Source organism: Balearica regulorum, chromosome 1 (genome assembly GCF_011004875.1).
Source record: "Balearica regulorum gibbericeps isolate bBalReg1 chromosome 1, bBalReg1.pri, whole genome shotgun sequence".
Lineage (NCBI taxonomy): Eukaryota > Metazoa > Chordata > Aves > Gruiformes > Gruidae > Balearica > Balearica regulorum.
This window is the reverse complement of record NC_046184.1, coordinates 184439378-184455533: the sequence shown is the minus strand read 5'-3', so window position 1 is coordinate 184455533 and position 16156 is coordinate 184439378. Positions and strand designations below refer to the sequence as shown.

General features: G+C 50.5%; 1 protein-coding gene across 2 annotated transcripts; it reads right to left on the bottom strand.

Moving 5' to 3' along the window:
* Positions 1-10749: 10749 nt before the first annotated feature.
* PCDH8 (protocadherin 8) lies at positions 10750-15554 on the bottom strand. 2 transcript variants are annotated; one of them, XM_075741737.1, is made up of 3 exons: positions 12603-15554; positions 12249-12459; positions 10750-11783 (listed from the first exon to the last, which is right to left on the bottom strand). In XM_075741737.1, the coding sequence occupies exons 1-3, from the start codon at positions 15012-15014 to the stop codon at positions 11410-11412; spliced, it is 2997 nt and encodes a 998-aa protein (XP_075597852.1). In that variant the 5' UTR covers positions 15015-15554; the 3' UTR covers positions 10750-11409. The 2 variants fall into 2 exon arrangements, with proteins under 2 accessions (XP_075597852.1, XP_075597853.1); XM_075741738.1 differs by having other exon boundaries at positions 12249-12456.
* Positions 15555-16156: the final 602 nt, after the last annotated feature.

Here is a 16156-nt window from a genome sequence, read left to right as displayed (position 1 = left end):
GATGAGTCGGTTCCTTGTCATTCTCCGTGCAGCTCAGGATATGATAGTTCCTGCTGCATAAATACAGATTGTTTCTTTTCACAACTTCCCTTTCATCAGACTGCTAGGAAGGCCTGGAGGTTGTTAAAAAATGTGAAAGAAACTTGCTTCCCAATTAAGGTCAATCTCTTTTATCAGAGTCTTTGCATATAAACCTCACTTTCAGAAGGATTTCTATAAACTCCATCCCCAGCTCTGACAAATTGGGAGATGCCCAAATCTCTGAAGGAGCGGCTGACTTCTTTCCCGGCTCACAGCGCAAAGCAGGGATCTGATCTGTCATGATGACTGAGAACATGTCACAACAATCTGTTTGCGTTCTTCAGGAAAGAAAAACATCTTTCTCTCCCGGAGCTGTAAGCTAATTTGGAGATTTTGCAAGCTGACATGCAACCTGATTAAAATGACCCCAGGCCAACAATTCTTCTTAGGCAACTCCACAATTAAAGTCTAGACCTATCTCTAGCCCAGTTTTGGGTGGTTTTTTTTTTTTTTTTTTTTGCTTCAAATCCCTTTTAGGGAGGAAAGAGTTCTGTGTTTTTATTTTTAAATCTACATATTTGGAATTTTTCTTTTACACTTTGCTTCTACCGTAGCAGAATGTGCTAAGGGGATCTATATTTTTTCACATTTTGAGCAGATGAAACTCGTACACAGAAGTCCCAGTTTCTTGCCTGCTGGAAAAATATACTGAATATCCGAGAAAATAATACATGAATAAACTCGAGGACTCTAAGAAATACCCAAGGCACTTTGTGGCCTACATAAAGTAGCCCTCCGAGGTAAAATGTTGTGCCCTCAATTTTCTGGAGTCAGTGGATATTTTTGTAATGACCATTGTACTACTACTCAAATTACTTTTTGGCTTTTCGCAATTAGTTAAGCAGTGGGATCAGTTTATTAATCCGCTGAGTTTTTGTGAACACAGCGATTCGTTAAGCAGCAAGCAATGAAAAATAAATGGGCGCCTTCTGGCAGGACGTTTGTCAGACCGTGAGCAACCCCTGAATATAATTCAGTGGTTTGGGGAGTCTTGGTAATTTGTCCGTGAATGTTTTAATGCCTTTTTCTCTAAAAAAATCGCTGTTGTGGTCATTTGTCCTAGGTAAATCTCTACTCCTTTGCTGATTTGACTCGGCCTGGACCATCGGCTGGTTTCTAGCTTGTCAACTGGCTAAACTGATTGACAACTTGGGTTTTGCTAATGCTTTTCACAGTGTAATGAGATCCCCTAAAGGGCTTTATTTATTAACTCAAATTATATACTTATGCTTTACGTACTCAACTGGAGTGACTTGCAGACTAACTTTTCAGCATCGCCGAAATATCCCGTATAGCTACAGTTATTTGACATTGGCTCCAGGCCACCGAGACAGGGCGGGAGCTTTCCTGGATGCAAGGGTGAGATGGTGGCAGGGGATGCGGGTGGTTTTATGCTGGGGACCTGCAGCGAGTCCTTGTCTGTCTCCAGCCCACTGCTGTGGCTGTTGCTTTGTGTTTTTCTAGCTGCCTGGGAAGTTTGAACACCTGAGGGTTTTTTTCACCTGCTTGCACAACCCTGCCTCGGCTTTATCCCTTGCAAGGCTTTCCCTCTCAGACGACTTTGAGAGGAATTTGCTACCTGGTTCATTTCTTTCTGCAGATACTGCTCCAGCTCAAAGGTGCAAATTTCCCCTGAGGAGGTGCAGGAGATGTCTCCCGCGGCACAAACCCAGGGAAAGTCGTATGGAAACTGTCGCCCAGCTCCAGACAGGCTGAGCATCCCTTCCTGCTGTCCCCATGCCCCCAAGGAGCCCCTGGTCTGCCTTGCAGTCCTGGCCTCTTGTAGGGCCTCATGTCTCAGTCCTGGTCCGGGGCGAAGCCCACTCAGCAGACATCTCTTTGGGGAATAACGTGGCCTTTGATGAGTTTATGCCAAGGAGGAAAGGACAGTCCCCCTTGCTCTAGCTTGCCCTGAGAACCCTGGCCATGCAGGAACCAGGCTTTTTAGCTTTTTTAGAAATTAGCAGCTGAATCCTGTTGTAGTGGGTATAAATCAGCTGTAGATTCATGGCTGGGCCTCCTATGCCACACCAAATGCCCATGAAAATAAGACGCTACAGTAGCCGGAGAGCCCCTACATCTTGCAAGACATTACGATTTTAGCAAACCCCCCTCTCGCTCCGCTTTCACGGTGCAAGGTGATGGAGTCTCCCGGCTCTCCTGCTTCCCCTTATTACCGACGTTTCTCAAATCCCCCCCCCCCCCCAGCCCCAGTTTGGGGCCCAGCCCTGGCCGCTGCAGGCAGGGCAAGGACTGCCGGACCCGCACCCCCATCTAGCGGCAGCCCCGGGGGATGCGGGGGTGCCGCCGGCAGCGGGGCTCCCCGGGGGCAGGAACCACATCCATCCCCCCTTCCCCAGCCGGGAACTGTCGGAGGGTTGGTTTAAAAGAAAGCAAACTCGGACTGGAAGGAGCCCTTCAGAAAGACGCCATCCCACCGCCCCGGGTACGCCAGTGGATAGGGTCGGGGTAAACGCTCTCGGGGACCAAACGCGCTTTGGATTAGTCGATGCGCTTTGATTAATTTGTGTATGAGCTCCTAATGACAACGCGGCCTGCCAGGGCGCAGCTTTGTCGCAGAGCTGGCACCAGCTGCAGGCTCCGGCGCAGCTACCGGTGGAGGCCGATTCCTTCACTATCTCATTTATCATCGTTGCTTCCAGTCCAATTTTGTTCACGCCTTACATTTTGATTGTCTTGGATTAAACGTTACCAGAGGAAATAATACTAATAGCCTTTCACAGCGAAAAAATCAACTTCTAAGGCGTTTGTTATGGAAAGGATTATAATAAATTAAATGCTTAAACTAGCACTGTGCAAGCATTTTTGTCTTGGATCAAAATGTTTGCACTGGCTGTTTAAACATTTAATTTATTATAATGAGAAATATCATTGTAAAAATAAGCATGTTAATTAAACTTGAGTTTTGCAAATGTGAGTCATCCCATGTGGACACAGTATAATGAATATAGACAGGTAGAGTCTGCATGCCCTTTTTTTTCTCATTAAGAAAATGAACATTTACATCTTTAAACCCTGCAGCTATTAGTTATTTTTAATGAACTGTGTTGCCATTTCAAAGTTAAGCTCTTATATGATGCAATCAGATATTGCTAGGTCAGGGAAGAACTTTGCTAATTAAGTTGCAGAGAAGTTCTTTGCCACAGATAATTGATTAAAGTTGTTACATAGATAATCAGTTTACGCAGTTAAATAAATAAAAATAAATAACTGCTAAGAAAACCCAGGTCACGTCATGGTGGTAAATCGAAATAGAACCCCAGCCATCCCAGGGCCCAAATTTGAATTTGGCAGTGGCAGACCCAACCTCTTTGTTATGATCTGACAGGGGAGTGAGGGACCACGGGGACTTTTACAAAGGTGATTTGGACAGTGATGGTTTGCTGCTGGCGTGGGCGAGAACGGATGGAGGCAGGATGCTGTTTCTCTTTCAAGTGAAGTGATTGGAAGCACTTTTTCTGCCTTCTTATGCCACCAGTCTCTGGTGCATCCAGCTGGTCTTGTCCTGGGATTCATCCTATATGCCAGGTTGTATGCTGATGCGTAAACAAAAAGCACTTGGCTTTACTCCCAGCTCTCTCACAGATGTGTTGTGTGGCCTTGAACACGTTCCTTTACCTCCTGGGCGTTCATAAAGTGCTCTGAGCTACGGCCCTGTGAATGGTAGAGGTAGTGCTACTGTGTTTTAATTAACATCCTGCCAAGCGGTGTGTTCAGAGGCATCTCAGATCTCTCGTTATCGTGCATTACTCAAACAGGCAAAGGTCGCAGCAGGCTGCCAGCCCTGGCTCAAACCCATTCCTGAAGTGGTCTAGCCCCCAAGGGAGGGAGCAGGAAGGTCCTTGGTAGAGCAGTGAAATGAAACTCTGGGGAGGGAGGAGACCTCGGTGAATTATTATCTGTGAGCCGCAGCAAAGAGCTGGGGATGGGATGCCCCCGCTCAGAGGTCAAATGCCAAATGCACCATTGTCCCACACGCAGAGATTCAGGCAGTAGAAAATTTGTAGGCAAAAGCAATTTTAAGATGTTGATCCGTGGAGGTGCCTCTTCATGCTATTCTCTAGCTAGTTGTCCAGTAAACCTGCTTTTAGTGTCTGCTGTAGGATTTTTGGAAGGTCAAGATTCTTGAATTTCTTCCAAATCCAGTGGACATGTTTTGAATGAAAAGAGAGGATCAATTAAACTGAGAATCCTCTGTACATAAATGAAATTGGTTATTTTACTGGGGATTGTCCTCCAAAACCATTGTGTGTTTGCAGCCTCTAGACAGCTCAGCCCCATGTCGTGTGGATCCCTCTCTCCTGTCCCCCAAAACTCCCCACTTTTTTGTCTTGAGGGAGAAGAGTTTTCCAGGTGAAGGGAGGAAGCTGTTGCCCTTTGTTCTTCTCTTTGTGTCTCTGTCCCTCTGATGGAGTTTTACAGAGTTGTCCATCACCATGGCCTCTGCTAACCTGCAAAACTCCCCTTTTCTTGCAGGAGCATATTCAAGCTATCCCTGAGCCATTTTGCTTTAGCCATAAGGAGTATTTCTAGACAGAGCGTGAGCCTGTGGGGAAAGGGAGGTCTTGTCTGCAGGGCCCTTTAGGTAGCCATTGTTCGGTGAGCTGCCCCATCCCAAGGGGATGGAGCACATGGCTGGGGTTACAGTGACCATCCACAGAGCAGCCAACCCAGGCAGGGCCAGGGCTCGTCACCCTGGCAGAAGGCTACAGCTAGTAGGCAGGTGGGCGAAGGGTCCCAGGAGCTCGGCTGTGAAGGTGGGCAGGGGCTGCCTGGCAGAGAGCTGCAGGGACACATGTCGTATCTTGCATCTGGCTTTGGACCATCCACCCCAAGACCTTGGGAAGGTGTGGTGGGCGCAGAGGCTGTTCCCACTATATGTCCACTTTAGATCTGGAAGAAAGCCTAGAGGTGATTTTGCTGTGGTGGGAACTGGGATCTCTTGCAGCCACCTATGTACTCATGCCAGGACAGAAATGCCCAAACCTCATGGCACTCAGATGACTCAGAGGACAAGTGTGACCATGAAACCTTATTGCTTATACTTTGACTTAAGAAGCACCTCTAAACTGTCAGTCAGCTGTTTCTTGGCTGGAGGTAGCTGGAAAGTGGATGTATTGGGATCTGAAGCAGTTGCTTGGGAGGGGAGAACAGGTAGGAGGCAGCCTCTGGCCTCCAGCACATTCACCCTGCATAGGTTAAGGCAATGGAGCACAACTGGGCTTGGAACAGGGACTTGCCTTCAAATCTGAAAGATGGAGTTGCCTCAAAAACATCTGCATCCTTAAACAGCATTTGACTATAGCACCACATGGGGTTGCTTCCCTGCCTTGCTTGTGGGGCTGGTAGGTCCTTCTTACTCAAGAAGTACTGGCAGGGCACAGCAGCCAGCTGTCCATCACATCAGGAGCTGATGGGCATGCAGGGTTTGCCTGCTGCAGGCTAAAATACGTGCTCATGCCTGTGACCCTGAGGATGCTAATGCCCACCCAAAAATAATTACCAACTGAATGAACCCACTGGCTTCTGACAGCCAGGCTAAGTCACTGCTTTTCTCAACTTGGTGGCCATCTGGTCCCTTTCCAATTCAGCTCCCAGGATTTTGACCCTCCCCAGGCACTGTGGTGCAGGGAACCCACCAAAGCCGGTCCCCTTCCTGATCCCTACCTCCCTCCCTGCCTGCGGCAGGGTCCATGGCTCCCTGTGAACTCTCCCAATGTGATTAACATTGGATGGGCAGCATGCCCCAGGAGCCCTGAGAGTGGTGGGGATCCCACTGCCATGAGCATCATGGGCATGAGTGCAAAACCAGCTTTTTGCATCCATCAGGAAGGTTGGGCAAGCAGATGGATCCTTATCACTACTTAAGGAGGGGGAAACTCAACTGCAGGGAGCTTCTCCAAAGCATCCTGTTAAATAAGGAAGGCTTCAAGACCTTTGCATATATGATGGGAAGTAACATTTACTTCTCCCCAGTTACCAGTCCACATTCTTCAGCCTAACTTTGGGCTTAGGTGACATTTGGGGAGTGAGCTGGCATTATCACTAGTGATGCCAGGTCTTCAAAGCATCCAAAAGGCATTAAGTTCCTCCTTGGCCAACTTTGAAATCACCTCCTTATATATTGGCTGATCTGCTTGTTGACTGCTGCCCAAAAGCACAGTCCTGCCGCATTCCCAGGCCCTGGGGGCCTTCTTCCTCTTTGCCCCCTCCCTGACAGTGTCTGATATTTGCCTGACCCCTGCTTGAGCTAAACCTGCAGAACTCTACCCAGTTTTGGTGCTTTTGAACCAAACTTTTCTGGGTGCTGGTGGCAGACGAGTCGTGGGAATATGAAGCTGGAGATGGAGACAAGGGTGGACCATTCCCTTTGGTGACTGTGCACCCACCTGAATTTCTGTATCCTCAACGTGTGTGTCTGTGTAAGGCAGGTGCTTAATCTGCTGTCATATGCAATGACAAGGTGGTCACTGAAGTTATGGGAGACTAGAGAGAAGTGAATGCAGGTGCCTGCTGTGAGATGAGCCAGATAGCCCCCTAGATCGCCCTGACCAACCCTTGTTGTCTGCCAAAGGAGCGGAGATGGCTACCGTGCATGTAGACATCTATGCATTCACCACAAAAGGCACATCTGTCTGAATCTGCCTTCAGGCACATCTGTCTGTGCCTCTCTGCCTTCAGGGCCTGGTCCAGGTAGGATGTTCCGAGCATCTCTCACGTGTTGAGATCACGGGATTAAACCCCCATCCCAGAGGTCACAGCCATATCCACTTACAAGCATGAGTGCTGCCACCCTGTTTTACTAGGAGTTCTGCATCTACAGCATGCACTGCGGAAACCAGAATTAGGCACCTCACAGTGGTGGTCAGCTCCATCACACATCATTAAATGTAAAACAGCCTTGAAGGCATTCAAGAGGCACAGGACAAGAGCAGGTCAGTGGGATTTTGACTTTTTGTTTGTTTGTTTGTTTGTTTGTTGTTTTGGTGGGGGGTTTTTTTGTGTGGTGTTTTTTTTTTTTTTCCCCTAAAGTGCCACAGAAGGCATCTCTGGGATCTTGTTTCCTTGATGTGTGTGGTGAGTTGACCTTGGCCAGCAACCTGGCCTCCACCCAGCCGCTCACTCACTTGCCCTCCTCTACAGGACAGGGGGAGAAAATCAGATGAAAAAGCTCGTGGGTCATGATCAATATAGAGAGGTCACTTACCAATTACTGTCACAGGCAGAACAGACTCGACTTTGGGAAAATGCATTTACTTTATTTACAATTAAAAGAGATTTGGATATCTGCCCAAGGTCTCCAGAGTGGCAGTTGCAAGCCCACAGTCCTGGAACATCTCTGGGGCACTCAGGAGACAAGGCATTTCATGGCTGTGCCACTGTAGCATCACTCCCGTGTGTCCTGGGTATTGCAGTTATGTCTTCATGGCTGTGCAGGTACATCTGGAAAAGAAGCTGTGGGAATTACCCACTTCTGTGCTTGTGCTGGTTTAGTCTTCTCCCTTGATGTCAAAGAAATTGGACGTTGGCACCTGGTTGTGAGTCTGCTGGTCTCCAATGGCCTGGCTTGATGCCACTGATGCTACTAGGTATCTTCACCTTCATCTAAACGATTTTGGTTGCGGCTCCCTTATTTTGCCACACTGTCAGCACGCTCAGATCAGATGGTCTCATGGCAATTGCTAACAGCAAACTACCTGGTGGTGGTTGAAAGCACATGGGGTAAGATTCTCTTCACTAGATGTTGGATGTCCACAGTGCAAACATCTACAGCCACCGCAGGCTGCATGTAGGGAGACATGGGGAACTTTTTAGTGCAATATACCAGATTTATTTTAGCTGGCTGGTTCAGGAGGAGATTATTCATGTCCTAAAAGTGCATATTTCTTTCCACTGACTGTGAAGGGAGCTGAGGGTGCTTTGCTCCGTCATAAGTGACTACCAGAGACTTCTGCAGGAGCAGGCTCAAGCTCGGTGTTAGGGTTTTTGTGATCTCTGGCTGCTGTAGCCAGGTTGAGCCATGGAATTAATGCTGGCTCAGTGACAGATTGCTGTTTCCAGTCCTGTGTACCTGCTCCCCCCCCCCTCACCTCTGCCCTCCGAGTCAGGGAAAGGCAGGCAGGGGCAGGCAGCTCTCCATGATGGAGAGGTTGTGTGGCCGCAGTGCCTCTTCCCCCACACATGACACAGGGCTGATGCCACACTCTGCTTGGCAAATAAATGGAATTTAATTGATAGGTCTGCATTAATTTCTGAAGTATGTTAGCAAAAATCTCAGTTATGCTAAATGAAAAATAAAAGAAAAAAAACTAGGACATACACAGTGAAATAGCATTGCTGAAGCAAATGTTTGCTTCAGGGGTCCCTGCCCAGGAGCTAAGCCTTGGGCTCTCCTCTCCACTCATCTGCACTTTGGATGATATGTGCTGCTAACTGATGGTGCTTGGGGATTTCCCTCACCTAATTTTAGGTGTCTGAAACTTAAAGGAATCGAGGCTGCTGCTTCTTGCCCTTACAGGCAACGGGGAGATCAGGAGCTTCAGTGATGCACCTGAACTGTCCCCATTGCCTGTCTCCAAGCCAAGATGAGACACTCTCAGAAGAGGTCCATATCTTTCTACTAACCAGAAAGTCCCTGCAAAGTGGCTGGCTCAGATTTAAATGCTGAGCTTTTTATCCAGGTGGATGAATCCCACATTTTACTGGCAGCACACAGGACGCCAGAACAGACAGATCCCAGAACCCAATGAGACTGTAGCTGCTTGCTGCTGAAAGCTGCTTTGGGAATGGGAACAGGTGACTTTATTTTCACCCCCATTTCAAGACTGCCTCACATTGGGGTGGCCCAAACTTCTGGTTAGGCAGCAAGGAGCATCAACCCACCCATAGAAGTGCACAGACTCTGTGGCAGGCAGAGCGTGAATTCAGCACCTCAACCCAACACGATGAACTGCCCTTGGGCTGCGGTCACCTCCCACCAGCCTTGCCCAGGAGAACCTAGGGACCTGCTGCGGAGGTCTTGCAGTATGTAATCCAGGCATTCGAACTAGATGAGGAAGAACCAGCTTATCAGACTGCCCTCCTTTTTTGACAGAGAGTCTTTCCCTCCCCACATTCAGAGTTATGACTAATTACTTCACATGCGGGCTTGCTTCTCTGCATCACTGATGATCAGCCGGCAGGGAAGCTCCCAGCCTTCCTTCTCAGCACCCACCCTTCAGCCCCAATTTCAGCTCTAAATTTAACCAAGATGACCCTCTCGGTTCACAGGAAACATCATGATTTTTACTACCAGTTTTAGATGAAACACCAGAGACACTCACCTATTTTCCCGACCATAAAAGCTGTATATCACGGACGTTGCTTCCCCGTTGCATCTTGCATCAGCTTGATTTCAATTCCCTTCATGTACAGCCTCTGAAGCTCTCTGCCCACCACAAACCTTCATGCAGCGGCTTTTGTGAAGCTCCTGTTAAAACTCAGCCTGTATGTGCATGAAAACTTGGTCAGGTTCTGTCATTCTTGCTACGTGGGCTTGAGAAAGCTGGAAGATGGAGGAGAAAGGGAATTTCTGTTGGTTAAGATATATGCAGGTGGGATACTGTTTTCTACTTACATTTTGAGAGACAAAGTCTAAGTTAAGTCTTGTTTATGTCTAAGAAGGCTTTATATTTTCTGTGTGAGTCATCTTCTATTTATATGTACCATACTAATTAGACATGTAATTGAAGAATTCACAATAAAAACCAAAAGCTTTGTCATGTGCAAATTTCTGGATTCTTGACTTGTACAAAATGGAAAATTATATACTTAAGTGAGTAGCAGTTCTTCCTTTTGGAAAAGTTCAATCCAATATTAAAACTCCAATTTAAGTGTCATCTCTGCTATAAACGTTTTTTGAACACATAAAGAAATGCTCATGGTTAGTCTGTTTCATTCAATGCTATTCTATACCTGATTTCAGCAGAAGGATTTGAGAGCTGCTTTTAACTTGAAACCTTGAGGGGAGAGAATTTCAAAGCTCTATATGATATTTTTTGGCAGGCCTTTGTCATTTCTAGGAGGCGGCAAAATATGTAGCACAGACAATCTCGACATCTATTGTTTCTCTGTTTTATGCACAAATATAAACCTATCCTTTCCTTTGGTGAATAAATATATGTATGAAAATGCAAGTTACTGTCCTTTAGTAAGGCTGCTTTAACAGGGGATAAACATATAAGCACATACCTATGCAGCTTGACTCAAATCAACATCTCAGCCAGCTCAGAAAGCGAAGTGTTCGAGTGGCTGCTAATGCAGAGATGTTTACTCAGCACGAACACTTCAGTTGATGGACGTAGTTTCAGTTGCTTCACTAAAATCACACTGCTTCCCACTGGTGAAGGATGGGGCTGGAAGAGCTTAGACCAGGCAACGAAAAAGCAAAGGCCAGCTCCGTCACACGGCAGTTCCTCCCACCCTGCAGCCCCTCATTAAAATCTCTGGAGCTAAACCTCCAGCGAGGTATTGCCGGAGCTAAAGGATGGGCAAGATGAGAAGTAGCATCCTTCACGCTCTTCCCCCCTGCATTTCTTTGCACAAAATACTTTTGTTGACCTGTAAAGACCTCTACGCTCTGAAGTATGAAATCCATGAACAGATCCCTCCGACACATCACAAAACCTTTATTAGTGTTTATCAGTGACACAGATTACAGGAACCAAAGGCAATTAAATAACATTTAAGTTGACCACATACTCAAGAAATACAAGTCACATTTGGCAAGGCAAACTTCTCAGTACACTGGGTTGCTTAGGTTATTATTACACCGTGAAAGAGGAATTTCCCTTACGAGGTTCTACATATTCAGGATATTATTATTAATTATTATTATTGTGTCTTTCAGACAGTTCCTTTGGCAAGAATTCCCATTTTTTAAGCTTTTATTATATAAAAATATAACCAATTTTCATTATGTACAAACATTACATTACACAATGTACAGGTTAAAAACACTACAAAAAATGGCAGGCCATGGGTGAACCAAAAGCAAAAAAAAAAAAAAAAAAGATGTAGAAAACAAAAAAAATTTAAATACTGCACATTTCATAAAAATTACATTAACTACAAACAATTTTTTTTTGTTTGCAAATATCAAACAGTACTGACGTGATTGGAAATCTTTCCCAACGACTTCATTTTTAAGGCACATCTTGCATATTTATACATACGACACTGGATCTGGTCAATAACTTAAAGGCTCTCGGGAGTGACCTAGTCGTGTGCGTGCAGGGACGTGTGTACTGGGGTGGGGAGTGTGTTGGGCTACATTTTCTCAGCCGTGTCAGTCTGGGGACCCAGGTATCTAGTCGAGGGCGCTGGGTAGAGGGGCACCCCAATCTCCTGAAGGTCGGGGAGCCGTGCAGGACGTGGTGGGGAGAGCAGCGTAATTGTCCGGTCAAAGTCCCTGTGCAGCACTTTCTCGTAGACACTCTGAAGCCCCACTGTTTTCGGCAGCTGGGCTTGATAAAAGTTGTCCCTGCGAAGGGGATCTCTGGGCAAGGATGTGCTCTTGCAGAAGGTAGAGAGGGGTGCTGAAGGATGGGGAGAGGGGTGAGGGTTGGCTCGTCCGCAGGAGGGGCTCCAGCAGCGGTCCGAGTGGCCCAGGATCTTGCACTCGGCCGTGCATGCCCACAGACCTAAAGGGAAAGAGAGAAGGAGAAACCTGTCGTTACTGCAGGAATAAATCCACGTCGTTCGTAATCCTCAGAGTTATCAGTCACGGGATGATTCAATGCACTGGCAGTGGGAGTCAATGCTCTATGGCACAACGAAAAAACACGCTTGGGAAGGTTATGTCGTTTTGCTAGGAACGCTCCTCACAATCCTAACTTTAAAGGAAGCTTTTTGGGGAGGAAAACCCCCTAATCCTACAGTACTTCCAGCATCAGCTAATTTGTGCCGGGTGCTCAGTGCAGAGAGGAACCAGCATCTAGCAGCCTGCTGCGAAGAGACGGGCAGTTTGAGTCATACAGCATCAGATTTGCCCCTCCAGCTGCTCTGCCTAATCACCGTGCCCCAGGGATGGGTCCCTCCATCCACCTCCCCGTCCACCCGTCTGTCTGTCCGGAGTTGCCAGCCAGGATCAGGGGCTGAGCCCTTACCGTTCTGCATGTGCGTGATGAGATCTTTCTTCAGGGCATCTCCGCTGATATCCGAGTCGCTGTCGTTAAAATCGCTGTCACCTTTGCCGCTGTCTTTGCCACTGAACTTCTCTGCCTCTCGGCCAGAGATGGTGTTGAACGAGTGCCCCTTCCAAATGGCCACGGGCGGAGCAGGCTCCTTGCCGTAGCTCGAAGAGGCAGCAAAACCCTGCTGGGGTGGGGGGATCAAAGGAGAGGTGAGAGGGGAAGCAGCGAAGGGTAAATCAACATCAGAACAACATCTCTGCAATTCACATCTTCTGAGACACCCCCCCCCCAAACTCTCCAACCCCCTTCCCCACGTCAGGATCTTACCTCCCCGTTCGGTCCTCTGAGCCTCTTCTGACCGTCATAGAGGCAAGTGCTGTCGCTGCCGCTCTCAGTGGTGGCGATCTCTTCCGCAGCTGGAGAAGGGTCAGGGCTGGTGAAAGAGGTTTTGCTGGGAAAGGTTCGTACCTCAAACATATTCCCCCTCTGGCTGCCGTCCTCCTGCCGGCCCTTCTCCAGGTGGGAGATGTCTATCTGCTCCTTCAAGGAAGCGTTGTTTTTGATCTCATTCCCCTTCTTGCGCCTGTTGCAGGTGGTGGCAATGGTGATTATAGCCACCAGGAGGAGGGTGCAGCTGCCTGCCAGGACGATGATCACAATCAGGGGGATGTCCCACTGCAAAGCCTTTCCTTCCCAGGAGCCGGGCTTGGCTATCTCCTGAATACTGGAAGGAGCAGTGGCGGTCACCAGGAAGTTGACTGTGGCGGTCGTGGCCAGGGGGGGTCTGCCATTGTCTGTCACAGTGAGGATGACCTTGAACAGCTGTCCCAGCTCTTCAGAGAGGTCGCCCCTCAGCACAATGTCCCCGGTACTTGGGTTGATGGTGAAAAGGTCCTGCTGGGGCTCTTCCAGAAAGGCAAAGGTGAGCTCAGCATTGGCCCCATCATCTGCATCTTGAGCTTTGATCTGGGCCACCAGGGAGTCACGGGAGGTCTTGCTGGACACGCCGATTTCCACTGATCCATTGGTGAGCACCGGGTGGATGATGACAGGAGGGTTGTCGTTCTGGTCCACCATCCTCACCTTGACAAGGGTGCTGCTGGAGAGCTGTGGGGAGCCTCCATCAGTGGCCTGGATCCTCAGGTCCAGCTGCTTAAGGATCTCATAGTTGAATGTCCTGAGGGCATAGATGGCCCCGGTGGCAGGGTCTACCGAGACGTAGGTGGAGATGGGAGCCCCCATGACCTGTGTCTCCAGGAGCCGATAGGTGACCTTACCATTGTGGCCAAGATCAGGGTCACGGGCCACCACGGTGGTTATGTAGGCACCCGGGGGGTTGTTCTCTGGCACGGCCACCTCGTAGAGGGGCTTGGCAAAGAGCGGTGCATTGTCATTCTCATCGCTCACCCGCACTGTGTATTGGCGGACGGTCTTGAAGGGTGGTGAGCCCAGGTCCTCGGCCACCACGGTGAGGTTGTACTCAGGGATGCGCTCGCGGTCCAGCGCTGCTGTGGTGACGATCATGTAGCTGTCTTCGTAGGCACGCTGTAGGGCGAAGTGGTCGTGGCCACGGAGGCTGCAGCGCACCTGCCCGTTGGCGCCCGAGTCACGGTCTGAGGCGCTGACGAGGGCCACAAAGCTCTCACTGGCTGCTGCTTCACTGACATAGGCCACACCGGCAGCACTGGTGGCGCCACGGAGGGCGCTGATGCTTATGCGTGGCGCGTTGTCGTTGACGTCGGCGAGGCGCACAATGACGGTGCAGGTGGCGGCACGGGGGCTGGCACCACGGTCCTGGGCACGCACGTCCAGCTCGTAGGTGCGGGTACGTTCGTAGTCCACGGTGGCCTCCAGCGTGAGGCGGCCCGAGCGCGGGTCGAGGCGGAAGAGCCGTCGTGCCTCAGGGGGCACCTGGCTGCCAAAGGCATAGACCACTTCGCCATTGGGGCCCTCGTCGGGGTCAGCGGCATCCAAGTCGAGCAGCAAGGAGCCGGGTGGTGCATCCTCGGGCAGCTCCACTGTGACGGAGCCCTGGGCGAAGGCAGGGCTGTTATCGTTGGCATCGAGGACGCGGACATGCACGGTGGCTGTGCCTGAGCGTGCTGGGCTGCCACCATCCTTGGCCACAAGCTCCAGCGTGTAGGAGGGCTGGCGCTCACGGTCCAGCTCCTGGAGCAGCACCAGGTCAGCGCACCGGGCCCCATCCGCCCGCGTCTGTGCCTCCACACCAAAGTGGCTGTTGAGGGAGACCTGGAAGCTCTGGATGGAGTTGGAGCCCACGTCCTCATCCACGGCCACCTCCAGCGGGAGGCGAGTGCCAGGTGCGGCACTCTCTGACACCTCCAGCGCCATCTGGGCACGGGGGAAGCGTGGGGCATTGTCATTGATGTCACGCACCTCCAGCTCCACGTGCACCAGGCGGTAGCGCTCCCGCCAGCAGCTCACCACGTCGAAGGCCAGGACGCACTGGGGCGCCTGCCCGCACAGCCGCTCCCGGTCCAGCCCCGCTTCACCGATGCTCAGCTGCCCATCCTCCTCCCGCACCCTCACCAGTGAGCTGTTGCTGAACTGCCGCATCAGGCGGAAGCTCATCTCTCCCGGCGCCTTCACCGGCATCTCATCGGCCAGCGTACCGATCACCGTGCCCGGCGCGCCCTCCTCGTCGGTGCGGTACCTCACCGTCTTGCAGCGGGACAGGGTCAGCAGGGAGGCGACAGCCAGCAGCCGCAGGGGGCTCATGGCACTTGCGCGGGGCTCAGCCCGACGGCGCGGTCCGGGGTGGAGATGCGCGGTACCCGGGGGAGATGCGCGGTACCCGGGCACGGCTCCCCGAACCCGCCGCCGCCGCCTGCGCCCCTCCGCGCCTCCGCACGGCCTTTCATAGACGGCGCTATGCAAATGAGCGGGCGGCGGAGCCAATGGGAGGCGGCGGGGCGCGGGCGGCCCCCCGGCGGTCCCCGAACCGGGGCGGCTCCGGCAGCCGGCGGGAGGGGGGGCGCGGGGCGCTCGCCTTTGTTTTCTTTAACTCTCCGGGGTTTGGGGTTTTTCCTTTTTTTTTTTTTTTTTTTCCCCCCCCGGCTTTAGTCCTTTTTCCCCCCTTTCTTTCTTTCTTTCTTTTTTTCTTTTTTTTTTTTTTTTTTGCTTTCTTTCTTTTCTTCCCCTCCCGTCTTTTCTCTCTCTCCGGCGGCGCGGCAGCGGAGGTGGTACGAGAAGTAAAACGCGCGGCGGGGGTTTGTTAATCGCGCCACAGGTCGGACAGGTGCCGTGTCGTGGCATGTCGCGCCGCGTGGTGTGTTGCGGCGCGGGCGCGGGTGGGTGCGCGGGCGCGGGGCGGGGGATTAGCGGGGCGGCGTGGGGCCGGCGTGGGGCCGGCGTGGGGCCGGCGTGGGGCCGGGGCGGGGGGGCGGCATTCAGCTGCGCGCCCGGAGTGGTGTGTTACTCGCGTGAGAGGCTGTGATCAGCGCCGTAAGTCGCCTTTCAGGAGATGTCCCTGCATGCTTTAGTATGCATGTCACCGCCCGGGTTTCTTAAGCCTGGGGCACTAGCAGGCGAGGAAAAGAAAAAAAAAAAAACCCCAAAAAAACCAAAAAAAAAAAAAGTTCCAAATAGGATTTAGCATAAGCTTGAGGAGATTTGGAAAGGTTTCAAAGATCAGGCTGTATCAAAGGCTTATGAAGCCCTCGTTAGCTGTAGAAATATAATAGCATGGCAGGCTATCCCATTCGAGGAACCAATGTCTGTATTATTTCACTATGACAGGCCAAAGGGAGAGAAAGTTGAACAGTTTCCACAGAGGAGTTGGACTAAGTTGAATATAATGAGCAAACGCCACATGTATCCATTATGTCCCTCTATTCATTCCCAATCACTGCCATAACTCT

Coding starts and splice junctions, on each gene's coding strand:
- PCDH8 (XM_075741737.1), bottom strand. CDS start 15,014: ATGAGCCCCCTGCGGCTGCTGGCTGTCGCCTCCCTGCTGACCCTGTCC. Junction 12,460..12,602: donor TCAGAGGACCGAACGGGGAG/GTAAGATCCTGA, acceptor CCCCCACCCCAG/CAGGGTTTTGCTGCCTCTTC. Junction 11,784..12,248: donor CATCACGCACATGCAGAACG/GTAAGGGCTCAG, acceptor CTTTCCCTTTAG/GTCTGTGGGCATGCACGGCC.